Source organism: Sceloporus undulatus, chromosome 1, assembly GCF_019175285.1.
Source record: "Sceloporus undulatus isolate JIND9_A2432 ecotype Alabama chromosome 1, SceUnd_v1.1, whole genome shotgun sequence".
In the NCBI taxonomy this organism is placed as follows: domain Eukaryota; kingdom Metazoa; phylum Chordata; class Lepidosauria; order Squamata; family Phrynosomatidae; genus Sceloporus; species Sceloporus undulatus.
Window position 1 is genome coordinate 49,632,549 of NC_056522.1, and position 20,776 is coordinate 49,653,324.

At 42.6% G+C, this 20,776-nt stretch overlaps 1 protein-coding gene across 1 annotated transcript in view; it reads left to right on the forward strand.

Annotated features, from left to right (window-relative positions):
- Window positions 1-4,033: 4,033 nt before the first annotated feature.
- LOC121919511 overlaps window positions 4,034-20,776 on the forward strand; it is an 84,979-nt gene continuing 68,236 nt past the window's right edge. The window contains exons 1-2 of the mRNA XM_042446172.1: window positions 4,034-4,626; window positions 19,443-19,521. Of these exons, the coding sequence (XP_042302106.1) occupies window positions 4,558-4,626; window positions 19,443-19,521 (148 nt within the window). The 5' untranslated portion in view covers window positions 4,034-4,557. The remainder of the gene's footprint in view (window positions 4,627-19,442; window positions 19,522-20,776) is intronic.

Sequence of the window (20,776 nt, forward strand, 5' to 3'; positions counted from 1 at the left end):
ACCATGCCCTATGAGGAATGACTTAGGAAGCTAGGGATGTTTAGCCTGGAGAAGAGAAGGTTAAGAGGTGATATGATAGCTCTGTTTAAATATTTGAAGGGATGTCATATTGAGGAGGGAACAAGCTTGTTTTCTGCTGCTCCAGAGACTAGGACCCAGAGCAATGGATGCAAGCTCCAGGAAAAGAGATTCCACCTCAACATTAGGAGGAACTTCCTGACAGTAAGGGCTGTTTGACAATGGAACAAACTCCCTTGGAGTGTAGTGGAGTCTCCTTCCTTGGAGGTCTTTAAACAGAGGCTGGATGGCCATCTGTTGGGGATGCTTTGAGAGTTCCTGCATGGCAGGGGGTTGGACTGGATGGTCCTTGTGGTCTCTTCCAAGTCTACAAATTCTATGATTCTATGATCATCATCTGTGTGAAGGTGCTAACAATACCAGTACCATCAAAGCAGGTATATCAAAATAGCTATGATTTAGCATTCATCCTGAGTGGGCTCAACTGCTTATGAATTTTGATGGTCCAGTTATGCCTAAGCATAGGGAGGGAGGGTCAGCCCCACAACCTGGTCTAGGAAGTGCTTGAGTTCCCCTATGTCCCGCTCCAGGAACCATGAATTGCACATCCAGTAGAGAAAGACCTATGAACACTCTGTCACATCTGAACCACAGGGTTTTGCAATCAAAAATGTGTATACACCCACAGGACTATATTCAGTAGTAAGTTCCAGTCTGAAAGGATCCAACATAGCGAACACATACTCTGTACCTTCCAAGATTTCACAGATAGAAATCCAGGTCACATGTGGCCAAACAACATTACACTGTGGTCAAAAGGGCAAAAGTTATTAATAGAAAGAACACACAAGCTAAGAGAGGGTGCAGCAGTTTGCTTTTGCCTAAGTCTACTGGGAAGAGCAACTCTCAGTCCTGTCCTCTGCTCTCCTCCCACCCAAGATTACTGAGTGTTAACTACTTTTGCACTTTAAATTTAGTTTGCAGCAACTAAAGTAAGCTGCAGACAAAAGGGAAAGTGGAAGGAGAAATGAGAGTCTGGGACATTTTAAAAGCAGCTGAAAAAGACAAATGATTAATTGGGTCTGTTTCTGCCAAATCAGGACTCTATAGGATATGATACTCAAATTTATCAACGCTTATGTTATTTCCATTGATTTAATGGGTTTGCTCTAGCTTAGATTTACACTTGGATTTAGGCCACAGAGTATTAATACATATTCTATATTTTAAAAAAAACCCATAGAATTGAGCCATACAACAAATAGTTAAGGGTTTAATCAGATGGAGTACCTGCATGGCACTGGAAATGCATGATAATTGACATTTCTCCTTTTAGATTTTACTAGGTAGGAGAGGTGTAGCATGGGAAGGAAAGGAAATGAGGGCATTAATTCTCCATATAAAAATACTGCCTTGCAGTGAAATTTTCCTCCAGGCCCAAATGTCTAGCACTCCAGAGAGTGAGGCACTGCAAACTGTTCACACCTAGAACTCTTATATTTATGATGCTCATATATATTCAACTCTTATATTTATGTAGAGAGATCCTGTAGCACCTTTGAGACTACCTGAAAGAAAGAAGTTGGCAGCTTGAGCTGTCGTAGACTTCCATTCATGCTGCCAACTTCTTTCTTTCCTTTAGTCTCGGAGGTGCTACAAGATCTCTCTACATACTGATTCTACAGACTAACATGGCTATACCTTTGAATTCTCATATTTATGGTGTACCCGCCCTAGTTCTTTGGTTGCCTGTTGTATTTGTTGTTGAGTGCCTTCAAGTCATTTTTGACTTAGGGTGACCTTATCATGGAGTTTTCTTAGCATGTTTCTTTGGAGGGGTTTTGCTATTACTATCCTCTGAAGCTGAAAGCATGTGACTTGCCCAAGGTCGGCCAATGGGTTTACATGGCTGAGAAACGGTAAAATAAAGATATCCCAAATGTTTATCATTGGTTGGTTAAATTATATGATATGCTAAATTTAGATAAATGAATTATACTGACTAAAGAAGGTATGATACCCAAAAATGAAGAAACATGGACAGAACTGATACAGTTCTGGAAAGAAAAATGCAGCATAATGACAGTTTTATTTTCAGAAAATGGATGAATGGAGAATTTTTAAGAATGAGTGAGTAGTTTAATTGAAGAATTATTGAATAATTAGATTGTTATAGAGATAGAGATCTAAGGTCACAAACACAATGCAGAAATAATCCAGTTTGTGACCGCCTCAATCGCCCTGACTCAATGCTAGGGAATCCTGGGAACTGTCGTTTCTTGTGGCACCAGAGCTCTCTGACAGAGAAGGCTAAATGTCTCACAAACAGAACACTTCCCAGAGTTCCGCAGCATTGAACCAGGACAGTTGAGGCTGTCTTAAACTAGATTATTTCAGATATTCTTATAAAATTAGTCGGAGGAGAAGAGGAAGTCATTTTGTGTGTGTGTATATGTGTATAGTTTTAATATAACAATATATCTGTATGTCTGTTAGCAAATTGGTTTTGTCGAGTTAATTTCTTTTTTCCTTTTTTTTTGGTATATGTAGCTAGTGTAGCTAGATGGTTTGAGTGTTGGACTATGGCTCTGGAGACCAGGGTATGAATCCTGGCTGGACCATGTAAAGCCAGTGGGTGACCATGGGCAAGTCACACTCTCTCAGCCTCAGGGTATGGCAATACCAAACCCCCTCTGAAGAAACTTGCCAAGAAAACCCTGTGATGGGTTTGCCTTGGGGTCAGCATAAGTCAGAAATGATTTGAAGGCACACAACACGTATGTGCATTAGTCTTTGTTGGGACATACTAAAACAGATGACAGTACAATGCGCCTGCGTCATATGCGGGCACGCTTTACGCGGCTTTCAGTATACGCTGAAAGCCGTGTGGGGAGAAGGGGCGGCGTGTCCCATAGAGACAAATGGGGTGTGTGCCTGTGGCACGTGTGTACCACCATGCTGCTGCGCCGCTGCACCACTCCGTGCATGAGCCCCATTCATTTAAATGGGGTTCGAGCATAGGCGGTATTTGTTTTACGTGGGAGAGTCCGGAATGGATCCCCAGCGTAAAGAAAGGGTGAACTGTACTTGCCTATACGGAAACCATACTTGCCCACAGAGAATTATTGCAGAATATTTGCCTATAGGAAAACATTGGGGAAGAATTCAATATTTCACTATGGGCAAGAATTCTCCTATGATAATAATTGGGAATATTTGCATTTAGGGAAATATTGGGTATATTTGCCCATACGGAAACAATGGGAATATTTTTCAATAGGGAAACATTCGGGAATCTTTGCTCATGGGGAAACATTGGGAATATGTTCCCACGGAAAAACATTGGGAATATTTGCCCATAGGGAGACACTGGGGAATATTTGCCCATAGGGAAAAATTGGGGAATATTTGCCTATAGGGAAGCATTGGGGAATATTTGCCCATAGACAAACAGAGCGAATATTGGCCCATAGGGAAACATTCAGGAATCTTTGCCCATAGGGAATCACTGGGAATATTTTCCCATAGGGAAACATTGGAGAATATTTGCCCATAGGGAAGCATTGAAAATATTTTCCCATAGGGAAACATTGGAGAATAGTTGCCCATAGGGAATCATTGGGAATATTTCTCCACAAGAAAACATTGGGGATAATTTACCCATAGGGAATCATTTGGGAATATTTGGCCATAGGGAATCATTGGGAATATTTGTCCATAAGAAAACATTGGGGATTAGTTGCCCATAGGGAGTCATTGGGGAATATTTGCCCATAAGGAATCGTTCAGGAATACTGTATTTGCCCATTTGGAATCATTGGGGAATATTTGCCCATAGGGAAACATTAATAATATGGGCAAATATTCCCCAATGTTTCCCTATGAGCAAGCAGTCCCCCTCCTCAATTCCTCCTTTTGGTTTCCCTTTAAATGCAAGCCACGCCTCCTAAGCCTGACACAAGCCAATCAGGGCTGTCCTGGGCTGAGCGTTCTCTTTGCTGCAAAGTTTCGCTGATCTAGAAGGCGAAGCGAGAGAAAAAGGAAGGCGAGAAAGCGAGATGCCTCTGCCAAAGTGGAAGCGTCCCGGAGGAAAGGGAGAGAGATGATGCCAGGACCAGGACCAGGTCCAGATCTCCCCTTATGCACCTCTTGAACCCAGTCCTTCCTTCCCTTGGCTGAGCAGAAAGAGAAAAGGGGGGGGGGGAAACAAAACCACTGCCACCCCCATCATCCCCCTCTGCAGCCTTGCAAAAGAGCAGCAGCAGCAGCCCATGAAGAGGGTGGATCCTTTTCAAAAGGTTGAAGAGGAGAGAGAGGAAGGCTGGGTCTCAGCAAGCCAAGAAAGCCACCCAGGATGCTGTGAAGGCTTAAAAGAGAAAGGATAAATAAAAGATCGAATTTCTCATTAGAGAAATAGTGGTGTTTTTTTGTCTTGCATGCCTCGCCTCCTCCAGGGAGACCTTGGGAGCTGGAGTGGGCTCCCTGCTGCTGGAGGCCAGTGGAGAGCTGCTCTCTGTCCTGGCTGCCCAGGTTTGGATCATGCTCAAGATCCTCACCAAGAAGCTCAGGCATCAGAGTTTGAGTGAGATCCAGCCTTTCCAGTTAAAAGTAAGTTTGGGGTGTTTGTAGGAGGAGGGAAATGTGGAGGGATCTCAATGGAGGTGCATGGCCTTTCTTCAGAGATGATCTGAGAAGTGGTCCAAGTTTGGACCACTCTGGTGAGAGATGGTTGCTGGGCTTCAAGAACTAGAGTTGGGTCTTTTTCCACTAAAGATAGGCCAGACCTGGTTCAGATTTGAAGTTGTTGGCACAAAAAAACTCATGCTCTACATTAGGCCTTGCATATTTCTTCCCTGAATCCCCAAAGGTGTCTTGTATGTGTGAAGAATGGGAAAGTTTCATTCCATGCCTGATGAGGATGAGGAGGAGGATGGTCGGGATGCAGCTCAACAATTTGATGTTGAGAGATTATTATTATTATTATTATTATTATTATTATTATTATTATTAATTGGTATTCCACTTTTTCAGAAAGGAATCAAAGCGGATTCCAACAGTATAAATAAAACATCGAACAATTAAAAATTACAGTTAAAAAACCTCCGAACCCCAACCCTCCCCCCTGTAAAATTTGCACCATGCTTTACGTAGCAGGGAATCAGGATAAAATGAAATACAGATAAAAACTTGCCAAACAGCATACTATAATAAAAAAAATATTTATATCCCGCCTCTCTCTCAAAGATAATATAGTCTTAAAACAACAGCATAACAAAATTAAAAACTTCTCTTAAAATGATACTGTCATCATAGTTGTGGTTGGGTGCCTTCAAGGTGTTTCTGACCCACACAGTTTTCTTGGCAAGTTTTTATTATCAGAGGGGGTTTGCCATTGCTGTTCTCTGAGGCTGAGAGAGTGTGACTTACCTAAGCGTGTATTCGAATCCTGGTATGCAGAGTTGTAGTTCAATCCTTGAACCACTACTCCCCATGAGACTTAAGTGTCTGTGTAGAGTTGGAGGTTGAAAAACACACACACAATCTGCAAGGAAGAACTTTCCATTTTTGGCATGGCTTAGCCCTAACTGTTCTACAGGTGTGTGTAGCAGTGTTGCACCAGGTTTGAGAAATGAGCATACCTTCCCTCAAACACATGGGGATTTGTGAAGTGAAAGGCTTTCGTGGCTGGCATCCATGGTTTTTTGTTGGTTTTTTGGGCTATGTGGCCATGTTTTAGAAAAGTTTATTCCTGACGTTTTGCCAGCATCTGTGGCTGGCATCTTCAGAACACAGATGCTGGCGAAACGTCAGGAAAGAAACTCTTCAGGAACATGACTACTTAGACTGAAAAACCAACAAAAACTACAACAGGGATTCCTTCCCATCACACAGGTTTGGCTTGGGTTGCTTAGCTCCTGTTCTGTGAGTAGCTTGGAAATGTTACTTTTGGGGATTCTGGGAGTGATAGTCCCCAACATCTGAATTGGTGTCTCCTCAAGAGGAAAGCATCTCAAATTCAGCCGGACACACTTCTGCAAGAAGACAGGGTCCTGCCCTCTCTGTAGTTGCTGCCTTGCTGTTGTTCCCTTTGCTGGAAGGTGCAACCAGGATCTCTGGCCTCTGCTGGCCTGGTTTTTGTCATTTTCTACAGTTCTTAAACAAAGGCCAGGGGCTCCCTCTTTTCTGCTCTGCAGTTTTTGATTTCTCTCTTCCTCTTTCTTCCTTCCCCTCTCCCTTGAACAGAATATAAATATCCAGCAGGCCCGGGAAGCATTCAGAGTCTTCAACCAATTTTTTTTGGTGACATCAGGATGCACTTCAAATACTTGCTAGAGTGGAGGAGGTCATATGCATCCCCAGAGAATAAAAGCTCAGGAAGGCTTGTGACAGTCTCCTGAGCAATGGATATCCTGTTTGAAGACCAGATCTGTGCAGTTCTGTCTCTTTCACATGTGATTTGAGGGTGGGCTTGCATTAAACTTCTGTGCTGAGCTTTGTTTTTTTAAAAAAGCATCCGCCACTTTCAAAGCACAAGCATGAACTTTCCCAAATCTTCCCTTGCCTCTTCTGAAAAGAACAGGGGGTGGGGGGGGGGGAAGGTGAAAACTAAAGATGGAGAGCAGATGCCTTGTATCCAATTACGAAAGCCTTTCTTTTCCCAAATTAACAATGGTCAAGGATGAGGAATCTATAGAGCAGGCCTCTCAAAGTCTTAGTATTGCACTTAGTACTTGCAATATTGGAAGGAAGGTTCAGAAAATTAGGTAGGTTAAGTTTTGTGAAACAGGGCATTTCAACATGTAATGATGGACCCACTTGGTACAAACAAACAAACAAATGGAAACATGCATTTGAATGAGAAAATCTTGTATTCAAAGTTTTTGGTAGATCCAGTACTGGAATTCTGTACTGTAAGGGATGCTTTATTTTACTGTTAAGAACTGTCTGACAGTAAAGTAGATTTCTTGGGAATGATGTAAACTCTCCTTCTTGGAAAGTATTTAAACAGAGGTTGGATGAGCAACTTTCAGGAGTCCTGTAGTTTTGTAATTTCTGTGTGGAGGGGTGGTTGGACTTGGTAGCCCTGGCAGCTTTTTCCAACTCTGATTTTGTGAATGGTTTTGCTCATTGATTTGCTTACACATGTTTTTACGTCTATAAAGGTCTACAGTCTTGGATTCAGCTGACAAGTACAATTCTGAAAGTTTTGTGTAACAGATTTGACTGTCACATCTTCAGGCAGAATCTTTTTCCTGCTGGTATTTCTTGTGGTCCATGTATCTGAGGTACCCCAAAAGTATCCGTCAGTTCAGAAAAGTTGCTTTTTAGGAGAGTACAAATCCTAGAATGCACTAGCTAAGATTGGGTAGAGGATTCAGGGGGTTACAACAATAAAGCAAAAAGAAGAAGAAGAATCTTTTCTCTGAGCTGCTCCAACCAGAGACATTAAAAGGTGTGTTGCTTGTGTTGCAAAGGAGCATCACTCCATGCCACAGGGATTCAAAGTGTTTTATATATTCTTGCATGGCAGGGGGTTAGACTGGATGGCTCTTGTGATCTCTTCCAGTTCTATGATTCTATAAAAAGTTTGCAGCAGCTTCAAAGGTTTAGCAAACTGTAATTGATGAGATGGTTGGAGAATTTTTTTTTAAAAAAGACTTTCTTCCATGACCTCAGCCATAGTGAAATGGTGAACTTTGATAACACAAGATTTTCAAATAATGGCCCTAGACAATATGGATGAAATTAGAAAGTGTGTTTATGTAAGATGACCTTGTGTTATCCTTGTGGATGGAGATGGATTAATTTGGATGTGGGAGGAGCATGTTCTCCCCATGTTGCACAGACATCATCTCTAGTGCACATAGCAAATGGTGAGGGATGATGGAAGCTGCACTCCAGACATTGCCAAAAGATCACAACTGCCCACACCTGGACTAAATTATTTCTATTACTCTTTTATGGCTGTCTTAAATATAGTGGAGGAAAGAGATCTTAGCGATGGGGCAAGTGTGATCTGATCTTGATTCCCTGTGCTCTGGCCTGGGATATTTTCAAGATATAAGCTACAAAAAGCAAGAGTTATTAAGAACATCTGTTGTGGCTGGCTTTTTATAGACTAATCATTCGTGGGAGATTCTGGGTGTGTCTCAGAAATAAGCATAGGGGCATTCTTGGATATATGCTTGCATTTTCATAGCTAAGAGTTATTATTATATTTTCCCATAAGCCCGTGACTTGCTTTTCAAATCCATATTATATTCTGAAAGAAGTGAATCACTGACTTGGTTGGGGGCAGGGCTAGCACCTGCTACCTCGATATAGGTGTTGTCTTAATCTGTAGAGTTTGGCAAATAGGAAGAAGAAAACATACATTTTGTGGGGACATTTCATGGGGGAGGCCTGGATTGGTATGCTGGACTAGGTTGCCCTGGCAGTCCCTTTCAGTTCTGTGATTCTGTTTTCCCCTTTTCTTGGAGCAGGGAGTTCCAGAGACAGATTTCCCTTTGTGTTTAGTTGTAATATGTGTCTTTTGCTTATTTCTTTCTCCTCTGGATAGCTATCTAAATAGCACATGATATGATTATGGAATTATACAGATTATGTCCAGTCCCAAGATGTTTTGCTACCTGAAGATCAGCAGCAGGTAGTATTCTGCCCCCCACCTAATTTAAGTTGAGTAGTACCCAAAGCCAACCAAGATGTTTTGTCACACAAGTAAAAATGTCCTGTAGCACCATTCCCCCATTTCTGGCAATAAAAGCAAAGTAAACCAAGTAATAAATTTGCTGTACTTTGTGATACCCAAGATTTGCTCCCTGAAATAGCAACCACACTCTGCCCAATGTTAGGGAGAACCCTAGGACACAGTTAGTTTATGTCACTGGTCAGACATAAATTTAGTTGGTGGCTTTGAGCAAACCACCTTTTGTCAGCCACTGTGTGCAGAAATGTCTACAGTGGTTGTGAGGGCACAAGATATAGTGAAGATATGAACCTATGAGTAGATTGGTTTAGAATTATGCAAACAAAGGGCTGCTATTATCATTCCTTCCATTCATACAAATGCACTCTATCCATTTTGTGATTCTCATATGTACATTTACCAGCCCTGGAGTCCAAATGGATTGTATACAAAGCCTTAAGGTGTGGATATATCACTTTCAGACCCAGGGCTTTGGCTCCTCGTAATATAAGGGAAGCTTTTTAAGGAAGCCTTTCCTAACCTGGTGCCCCCTGATATTTTAGACTACAATTCCCATCAGCCCCAGCCAGCATAGTTAATAGAAGTGTATTGTTGTAACACTACTGTCTTGGACATCAGGGTCAAGGAATTGATGCAGGGTTGTAGAAGATGCTGGCAGGTTGGAGAGGCAGTTTCCAAGGATTGCGGGACAATTGCCAGGGTATTTGTGAATTCTTGTCTGTGGCTTGACTGGACCAGATCAAGAGATAGTGGACCATTCCCATTTTCTCCCTGACATTTATAAGTTGGGAAAATGTTTCTACCTCCTAAAATGGTGATGATAATTGAACCGACTTTTTATTTAGCCAGAAGCAGTCTGCTCTTTTTCCTCCCATCTTTTCCATTGCATTCTGAAGCTGAAGTGATGATAGTTACCTTTTGTTTTAGATTTGGTGATGCCTGAGCATTATTTTTCCTAAGTTAGGTGGGGTACAAACCACCAGAAAGAGGCGCCTCCCTGGCGCCTCATTGCTCTGCAGGAGTGCCACAGCAACCAAATTGCGCAGTGCTGCTGTGGAGCAAAAAAGGAGCGCCCGAAAGCGGCTCCTTTTTGCAGTGTTGCTGCGATGCCGCAAAGCTCCAGATATGTCACGATGATGTCATAGTTGCACCGCCCCATCTAGAAGTGGCACAGCTGCGATGTCATCATTATGCGCCCCTTCTGGTGGGCTAACTGCTCCTCTCTGTGACAACCCTTGAGATATTTAAAGCATGTAATCATAGTACCCCCTCAGTTGTCTCTTCACCAAGCTGAATATGTCCTGCTCCAACTATTCCTCATGTGTGTTGTCCTCCATACCTCTTATCATGTTTGGTGCCCTTTATTTTTAGTTTGCAGCAAGCTGTAGAAGGCATTGAAACTAGGATGTTAATTATGTGGGTCCATGATTAAATTGTCCATTTGTCTCCATTAGGTGTCCAAAAGCAAGGTCTGGGCATCCTTTTGAACATGCAGCTTTTACTTTAAAATGCCTTGCTTTTAGAGGAAAGCATTTTAGAGAGAGTAGAGTCTGAGTATCTTCTGAAAAGGAGGAGGATATGAACCTGAGAGCAGCAATGCACATATCAAAATGTATGGCTGTTTAACTAGATCAAGAGGAAACTAGATGTCCAGGCCCTTCTGTCTGTTTGGAGTTTATCACACGGGAGGAATTTATCTTAATTTCGAATGAAAAGAAAGTGGGGCCAGAATGCATTCACGTGAATTTGCTAGTTCAGCAAATTTACATGAATTTGAATTGCGTTCGAACTGACTTCCCATTGCCTGAAAATAGCTTGCCATTGCCCGAAATTGCGAGTGATCACCTCTCATGCAGTAACATGAAACCCCATGATTGCATTCGGACTGACTTCCCATTGCCCAAAATTGTGTGTGGTAGTCTATCACACAATAACGCTAAACCCCATGACTGCGTTCAGATTGCCATTGGATTATACTTCCAATTTCCCTTGTCTGATAACGTCCTCTGTCTGTCTGTCTAGTGCCTTCTCAGTGCTTGCTTCTAATGTTTTGTGTGTGTGTGCTTCTAACAAAGATTGGTTAAATCCAAGCCTTGTTTAAGCTTCTCACAACTGTATGCAGTTCCACCCAGGACTTTGCATGAAGACTTCTTTCTCAGTGGTTGTGCAACACCCGCTATAGTTTTCAATTACAGATGAGGAGTGGCAGACAGGCAGTCATTCTTCATTCTAGTGAACATTCAACAATATTTCTTTATACAAAGATTTGTATAAACAAGTTAACAACTAATTAACAAGCATGGGAATAAGCCAACAAGGAAGGAACCCAGCACCAACCCAGTATTGCTTACAAGGCCAACAAAGTTGGTTATCACTAGTTGAATGGTCATCTCCGCCATGGAAAGTTCATGTCAATCTATCATTTTTATTGCTTTGTAGTCATTATTTTCTTTGTCTTTTGTCTACTTTTTCACCCTTTTTAAAAAACTTTCCTCAGATTTCTTTTCAATCTCTTCTCCAACTGTCCCCAGCAACTATTCATGCTCCATTGGTTGTTATATTGGCTGGGCCACCAGAAAAGGCATTTTCCACCCATGTCATAGTATCCTAGATATTGTACCAATAGTGGAGAACTAATAGAAGCCCAGTTTAGGAAGTGCAGAACAGACTGTGCCATGAATACAGATCTGACCTCCAAGGCAGGGAAATGATGGGAGGCAAGAGGAGGAACAGTGGGAGGTTAGCACTCTGTCTCACAGTAAGATGCTGTGCTTAAATTCAAGCCAGAGTTACCATCATTTTGCACTGATGGAAGAGCTCCTTCTATCTGCAGCAGACTTCCAATCCAGTGAATCATTTCTACTGGTGGAATGGTGAAGGACTTGATCTTTATAAATGTCTCCTCTTCCACCATGCAGTTTCTTTGTTTCCCCTTTTCTTGGAAATCTGCTCTAGAGGGTTATAGGACCCTTTGGAATAGAGTGTGTATATGGTAAGGAGATGGCACATATGGCCTAAATTCTGTTTTTTCCCTCCTATTGAGAGTAGATCCATTGGATCAGTGAGACTTACCTTTGTGTTGACTAGTCATTCAACAAATGTTTCAGTAGTTGCATTTTAGATGGGAATAACCAATAGGATTCTAGCCCTTTTCTGCCTGTGGAACTGTTCCTTAAGTTGAGTTCATTCAAGGAATCTTCTCGCTGGAGGAAGAAAAGCTGGACCCCACCCTCTTGCCATAAACCATGACCTCTCTAACTATTGACATCTGTTTGGCTCCCTGTCTTTCCAGTTCCTAGTTTGTTGAACAGTTCCATCTCTCCAGTGTGTTGCTTTTGCTTAATTGTTACATTGCAGAATTGAACAGGATGTTTGTGAATGTGTTTGTAAAGACCAAAAACTTAGGTTTGCTTTGCTTGTGTGGGTTGTTGCTTGAGTCTTCCATTGGGGTCAAGATAGCTTTCTTATTCAGCTTGCTCAACAGGATTCATATCTATCTCTTATTGAGGCTATTTCTTTCCAACTTACATCTTCCCAACTTTCTCCTTATGTCTTGTTCTAGCTTTGTGTGTCTCTGTGCTTTCAAGTTGCCTGTTGACTAATGGTGACCCCATGACTTTCATAGGGCTTTCTTAGGCAAATACTTAGAGGTGATTTCGCAAGGTCCTTACCTAGAGTATCTTCCCCCAATCTTATTTAGAAAATAAGCTCCTGTGAGAGGAAGACTTCCTCACACTTTACTTCTGTAGGTTGATCTTAACTAATTTTAATACAGTGGTGTCTGTGAAAAGTACTAGAGGGCCATTCTGCTTTGTATGTTAACCTTAGGTCTGTCTTTTCTATGATGTTACTTCATATTATTGCCAGATGCTCTTTAAAGATTCCTCACTAGTTATCACACTATTAAAGAATTGATTTCCTATACAAACATTTTCCGTGATATCTTCCATCTTTAGATAAGCTGAAACTTCAGCTGGTCCAAAGAGCTGAAATCAGGGGGTAGTTATGTGAGGTGAAAGACTTTTATTTCATCAGTTCCACAGGCTACCGGTTTAAGTTATAAAGAAACTCTAGAGAGTGTCTTCTCAGTGGCTCTCCAGAATTCCCTCCTTAGAGAGGCTACACCAATGATGTCCAACTCATTGCTGGGCTACACTGCCCTTCTCTGTGGTGTACTTTTGTTTCAACAGGATTTGGGGAACTGTTTGTTTATGAAGAAAGGAATTTAATAATGTATTGTTTTCTACATTTGTTGCTTTTAAAAACAAATGTTTTAGAATTGCTTTTAACTCCTTCAGGGTTTATTTATATTTTAACAATGTGTATATTTAATTGACAATAGCTTTTACATGTATATGTTCTAATTTTTCTTAGCCTCCTTGAATCCCAGAGCTGGGTAGGAGAAAAACAGTGAGCAAATAAACAAGGCCAAATTACTAGATTAGTTTCCTATGGGAAAATCTTTGAAGGAATGATTATGACCATTGAATCACAGTAGGAAGAGGCTGCAAGGGCCAGGGATACACAGTCAAAGCATTCCAGCCAAAGTGAGGTCTATTCTAGCAATAGCATTTACATTTCTGTACTGCTTAATAGTGAGCTCAGCACACTCTGTGTGCTTTACAATCTGTAAGCCAATTGCCCCCAACAAGCTGGGTACTCATTTTACTAACCTATGAAAGGATGGAAGACTGAGACAACCTTGGAGCTCTGGGAGTGGTACTGAACTCACAATATTGTGGCTGCAGTACTGGCATTTAACCACTGCTCTACCAGGGCTCCTTGTCTACTGTCTATTCTACTGTCAAACTGGTTTTTTATCTTAGTGAGGAAGGATTCTCACTCCTTCATTGGGGTGGAGGGGGCACAGCTGGTGTGTGTGTGTAGGAGGCTCATAGACAATTAATCTTCTGGGTTGGAGACTTGATGTGGACAGGCAAAAGGAAAGATTTTAACTACAGGAGCTACCCCAAGGTGAATTATTCTTTCCAATAATTTACCTCAGCTACTTCTCTCCCTCCTTCCCCAGAAATTTGCCTTCCCCCCACAGCTTCAAGTCACCCTCCTCCCCACAAACACTGTTTCTTCTGCCACATTTTCTCTCGGCCTGATTAAAGAAAGCAGGAGCAGCAGCACAGCTCCAACCTGTCAGCCAAGTACTAGCAAGGCTCGCAAAGCTTAAGCAGCCCCCCACAATCCTTTTTACTGCTGCTTCTCCCCTGCTACCACATGCTTCAACTTTTACTTCCCAAAATGGTGGTTCTCCAAGACACATAAGCGATGCCTTACATCCAAGCCTCACAAGAGTTTCCCACCCACAATTGCACTACTAGCAAAAGAAGTGGGTAAGGGAGTGATCATATGTGAGGAGGAGGAGGCTCCACCATACAAAACCATCAACAAGGCTGCATGATGGTTTTAAGGAGCCCTGAAAAGAGAAACTTCGTGCAACTTTCATCCCCACCAGATGAAGGCTGCTGGTTCCTCTTGCTTGCTAATACTTTGATTGAAAGCCCATCCCCCCCCCTTTCACTTACCCACTGGGTCATACCACTGTCCCAGGAGGGTGTACCACCCACTTTGGGAATCACTTCTAGAGAAAACAGGACATGGGAAAAATAACATTAGCAGTGCTAACAGTTTGAGGCTTGGTCTGAAGGAAGATCAGCACAAGGTAAGCAGAAAAGGGCAGTCTTGTAACCCGAGGAGGTCCTACTGCTGATCTCCTCCTTGTTCACACATGTGCATCTTTCATCAGCCCATCCTGTTGCATAGCATAGGCTGATTGATAAGATGAGGTATTTGATGACCAAAGGGTGCCTTGTGTAGAATCATAGGTTCCTTGTTTGAAAAGAGACAGGGGAAGGTTATGGTTTGATTGCATGTCAGGGAAACAAGAACCTGATCTTTTCAGGTTGTACAGCCAGACCTTTGTATCCACGGATTCAACAATCCACGGCTTGAAAATGTTAGAAAATGTATATAAATTCCAAAAAGTAAACCTTGATTTTGCCATTTTATATAAGGAGCACCACTTTACTATGCCATTGTATTTAATGGGACTTGAGCATCCATGGATTTTGGTACCTACGGAGGATTCTGGAACAAAACCCCTGTGGATACCAATGGTTCACTGTATGCTGAACTGACCCCCTCGATACTTTTCATTGGCCCATTCCGCACGGGCGTAAAGTACGTCCTCAGGACGTACTAGGGTTAGGAAAGGGCGTGCTTTACGCACGCCCCTAACCCTAGTACATCTTGGGGACGTACAAAATGGCAGCCCCTGTTCTAGACGGGCACCGCCATCTTGACGTCGTGGACACATAGGGTCCGCATGTCATGTGGTGCCAATGACAATGCGAGTGCGCCATTGGTGCCTTGCGGCATCATTAGCACGCCGCAAGAAGAAGCGCCATTTTGGGGCTTCTTTTTTGCAGCGGCGTGGAGCCGCGCGGTTTGGCTGCTGGGGCTCCTCGGCACAGCAAATGACGGCGCTGGCAGACCGCCTGTTTTGGGTGGTCTGTAATGCGCCATAGAATCATAGAATCAGAGTTGGAAGAGACTGCAAACGCCATCCAGTCCAATCCCCTGCCATGCAGGAAATCTAAATCAAAGCATCCCTGACAGATGGCCATCCAGCTCTGTTTAAACATCTCTAAGGAAGGAGACTCCACTACATTCTGAGGGAGTTTGTTCCACTGTCGAACAGCCCTTACTGTCAGGAAGTTCCTCCTAATGTTGAGGTGGAATCTCTTTTCCTGGAGCTTGCATCCATTGTTCCGGGTCCTGTTCTCTGGAGCAGCAGAAAACAAGCTAGCTCCCTCCTCAATATGACATCCCTTCAAGTATCCCTTCAAGAGGCTATCATATCACCTCTTAACCTTCTCTTCTCCAGACTAAACATCCCCAGCTCCCTAAGTCATTCCTCATAGGACATGGTTTCCAGACCCTTCACCATTTTGGTCACCCTCCTTTGGACACACTCCAGTTTCTCAACATCCTTTTTAAACTTTGGTGCCCAGAACTGGACACAATATTCCAGGTGGAGCCTGACCAAAGTTTGTGTGCAGATTGTAATACTTGCTTCTACAAACTTCTGGAAATTTTAAAGCTGGCTTGGGTGGGTGGGAGTCCCCAGGTTTCTTCCAGTTCTTTTTCCAAGTGCAAATTTTCAGAAAAATTGAAAAAATGTGATATTATTTAGTTATTGCACTTATATATTGCTTTTCTCACAAAATATTTAAAGATTGAAAGTATTTTGTGCATTTTGGTTGGCCAATAGAGGTATCGCTGTTTTATGTATTTTGGATGTTATTATACTATGCTGTGTGTGGCCAACATGGCTACCCTGGGCTATGCCTTCTGAAAGTCTTTTTTTTTTACTTTAAGTATATAAACTGCATTATATATAACCTAGTGTGTCATAGAATAATTGTGTTTGATATTTATTTTGCATATAATTACATATTGGACTTTTAAAAAATTTATATTTTGTTACAAATGGAGCTACAAGGTTTTGAATTGTTAAGGAATATTTTGTTTTTTGCTTATTTGAGGAGCAGGCAAGTCCTCCCCCAATGCAATAAAAACATCAGAAGCCAACAACATTAATAAAATGGAGAAAATTATCTCATCTCTACTTTATTCTGCATAAGGTCAAGCAGATATGATACATTCCCATAAAAAGAACTGAGAAAAGGAAACCAGGACTGGGAACTGTAAAGATCTTACCCTTCACACAGTCTTTCATAAAAGTATTACTTTTTCATAGTATTTAGAAGTAATTTGGGGGCATTAAATATGTGAAAACCTTTTCATAAACATTTTATTCATCAGCTGAAACAAAATATTGAATAATCCACTTTTTCAATTTGTGTGTATTGGGGACACTTTCCTCCCAATTTTTTCTGATTCCCACTGAGCCCATCACATATTTGTACATTTTGACCTTCTCCAAATATCGCAACAAGAGTCTCAGCTCTGACATGTCATTTTAAAAAGTATATTTTGTGGAATGCCCAGATTTTTAGAGAACCGGTGTGGTGCAGTGATTTGAGTGTTAGACTACCACACTTCACTCTAATAGCGCTGCTATTCCACTTTAACTCCTCTGGCTGCCTCCTGTTGCATTCTGGGATTTGCAGTATAAGGAGAAGCATTTAGAATTCTCAGCCAGAGAGCTCTTAGACCTCACTGAACTACAAACCTTAGAATGAAACAGGAGGCAGCCAGAGCAGAAAAAGTGCAATAGTAGCATTATAAGAGTGTGGTGTGGTAATGTGGTATGGCTGCATCTATTCTGGGCATCGACAGGGGAAGTGTGACCCTGTTGGTGCTTTTGGACATCTCAGCGGCTTTCCATACCATTGACCACGGTATCCTTCTGGAACGCCTGAGAGAGTTAGGTATTGGGGGCACTGCGCTCCTGTGGTTCCATTCCTGCCTCTCGGGCAGATTACAGCTGGTGCAGCTGGGGGACACATGCTCCCCTAAGACGGAACTGACATCTGGTGTCCCTCAGGGAGCTATTTTGTCCCCCACTCTGTTTAAGATTTACATGAAACCGCTGGGAAAGATCATCTGGTGACACGGGGCGCGGTATTATCAGTACGCTGATGACACCCAAATATATTTCTCTGTGCCTCCGACTGATGCAGTGACTAAGGCGGGTTACAGACCGCCGAAAAGCGGCGGCCTGCACCTGCCCATTTCCCTGCTGGATCGGGGCCTCAGCAGCTAGAGCAGCAGCCGCTGAGGCCCCGATCACCGCTTTCCAGACCGCGGGGAAGCAGCAAAACGCCACTTTCCTGCTGCCTGGAAAGGGGTGTCCTTGGGGCTCCAAGCCCCAAGGACACCCCGCGATGGCAGGGAGGAGGAGAAAGGGGCCGCTTGGCCCCTTTCTCCTCTGTGTCGCTGGGCACAGCCATCTGAAGGCTGCGCCCAGCGACGCAAAGCCAGGAAGGAGCTCCGAAACGGAGCTCCTTCCGGGGTCGCGGAAAGGGCGCCCTAGGCACCCTGGCACGGCCCCAATACGTCACAACCGCGCCGCCTCGTTTGGAGGTGGCACGGTCGTGACATAGTGATGGCGGCGGCTGTGTGGAACAGCCGCCGCCATTTTCTACATGCGGAGCGCCCCTTTCTAACCCTAGTACACGCTCATCGCATACTTTAAGGCCCGTTTGTAACGGGCCTAAGGATGGCATTTCTCCTCTGAATGCCTGCCTGGAGTCGGTAATGGTATGGATGAGGGAAAACAAACTCAGCCTGAATCCAGAGAAAACGGAAGTACTGGTGATAGGTCCCCCAGGCCTTAGAAAGGAAATTCATCCACCTGTCCCGAATGGGGTCACACTTCCCCTGAAGGATGAAGTTCGCAGTTTAGGAGTACTTCTGGACTCGTCCCTGCAGTTGACATCTCAAGTAGATGTGACGGTCAGAAGTGCTTGCTATCAACTCCGGTTGATACGCCAACTGTAACCCTATCTGGGCCAAAGGGACCTTGAAACTGAGGTACATGCTCTGGTAACCTCTCGCTTAGATTTCTGTAATGCGCTCTACATGGGGCTACCCTTGTACCAAGTCTGGAAGCTTCAGTTAGTACAAAACATGGCAGCCATATTGGTCACTGGTGCGTCCAGATTTGACCATATAAGACCTATCTTGAAAGATCTTCACTGGCTGCCCCTTTGCTTCCGAGCGCAATACAAGGTGTTGGTTACTACCTATAAAGCCCTACATGGCTTAGGCCCAAGTTACTTGAGGGACCGCATCTCCCCATATGATCCTCCCCGCACACTCAGAACATCTTGGAAGAACTTATTGGTAATTCCACCTTCCAAATATGTTGCCACATCCCAGATGGCCTTTTCAGTGGTGGCCCCGCGGATGTAGAATGATCTACCCGAGGAGCTCTGTCTGACAACCTCCCTAGAAACATTCAAAAAGAGGCTTAAAACTTTACTTTTTTGTCAAGCCTTCCCCCCTGAAGAATGAAGCTGCCTACTCTGTTGCCATCGATTCCCTACGCTTACCCCTGAATGTGAACGGTTGTGTTTAAAATGTTTGTGATTGCACGGTTTTATTATGGGATTTTGTCTATTTTATGCAATGTTTTTTTATGGTTTTTTAATTGTTTGTACACTGCTTTGATCTGCGGAAAAGCAGTATATAAATAAAATTTATTATTATTATTATTATTATTATTATTATTATTATTATTATAATCTGGTTTGGCACCACTTTAACTGGCACGGCTCAATGCTATGGAATTCTGGGAACTGTAGTTTGTGCCACAACAAAGTGCAATTCTTAGAATTCCATAGCATTGAGCCATGGCAGTTAAAGTGGCGTTGAACTGGATTATTTCTGCAGTGTGGATGCAGCCCATGACTCTAGAGACCAGGGTTCAAATCCCCACTTGGCCATGGGAACCCACTCTTTCAGTCTTGGGAAGGCAAAGGCAACCCCCCTCGGAACAAATGTTGCCAAGACAAGCCCATGGTACGTTCACTTTAGATTTGCCATTAAGTCAGAAATGACTTGATGACATGCAGTAACAACAACCAGATTTACAAATTTGGAAGTTTAATGTTGAAACAGGACAGTGGGGATTTCAAGATGAACGACACTCACATAGGCAAGACAGACAAGACGCAGAGAAACCCACCTATCCATATTTCATATTACATGATTTTCTAATGTGATTTTCTTCTAGATTTCCTATCCCTCAAGTGATGAAGATGACAGTGATGATTCTGAGGGAGAGAACCAAGAACTTGCTCAGATTGACAGAGGTAAACTCTTTCAGCAACCACAAAGCATACAGGCTTAAGGACCTATTTTTTACTACTATGTGAACATGAAGGCTTTCACTGCTGGCATCTATAGTTTTTTTTTTTTGTGGGTTTTTTGGCCACATAGCCAGAAAAACCCACAAAAACCCATTTTTACTATTAAGTTGTAGGTGTGTGTATATATGGAGCAAGTAACCAATGCTGTCAATGGCTTCTCAGTGGGGCTTCGAAAAGTTAATTCTTTGACTACAACTCCATGACTAGTCATGTTGGCTGCAGGAATCTGGGAATCATAGTCCAAAAAATAACTTTTCTAAATTTTGCTTTCCAGTATGTATACCTGGAGCATATGTCATATCTGTGTCTTAAAAGTATCGTGCAACATATTATCTTCAACTGATTCAAAATGTATTCAAAATCTGAAGATGCCAGCCACAGATGCTGGCCAAACGTCAGGAATAAACTCTTCTAGAACATAGCCACATAGCCTGAAAAACCTACAAAACTCTATGGATGCCGGCCATGAAAGCCTTCAACTATTCAAAAAGATGTTTAAAAAGAGAAGCCCCTTTTAAGTGTGTGTGTTTTTTAATGACCATGCATTTATGCAAAGCTAGGGCATATAGGGCATTTTCCTCAGCCTTTGATACTACTGGTAATGCAGCTTCCCAAAAACTAGAATTATGCAAACAACAACAATAATTTGTTTGCATAATTCTAGTGTTTGGGAAGCTGCATTACTAGTAGTATCAAAGGCTGAGGAAAATGTGGGATTAAAAAGAGAGGTCTTGAATCCAGGAGGAAGTGGATAGGATATGGGAAGCTGCCTTCTGCTGAGTAGGAACATCAATCCGTCAAGCTCAGTATTGCTCACACCAGCTTTCCCAGACTGATGCACTTCAGATATTTTGGACTACAGTAGCCAGAAATCCTTAGCATGAATAGTGTAGCTGACTGGGTGTAGGTGGTGCAGTCTCTTTAGGGCTTTTTAAATGGATTTATTTTTATTTTTAGGTGATTGGCCTTGTATGCTTTGACCACAGCTTTGTATTTTATTTTGTAATTTATTGTTTTGGCTTGACTCCCAACTAGTGCAGAACTATTGAGCCAAATGTTGAATAATGAACTCTTATGGAAATCTCATTAATTTGTTGAGTGTACTTTAATTGGGACTGTCAGTAGGGTTGAGGCCATTAGTTGCCTTCAGTGCTATTTGTAATGGAAATACATTATCTGAATTAATTGTTTCCCGTAT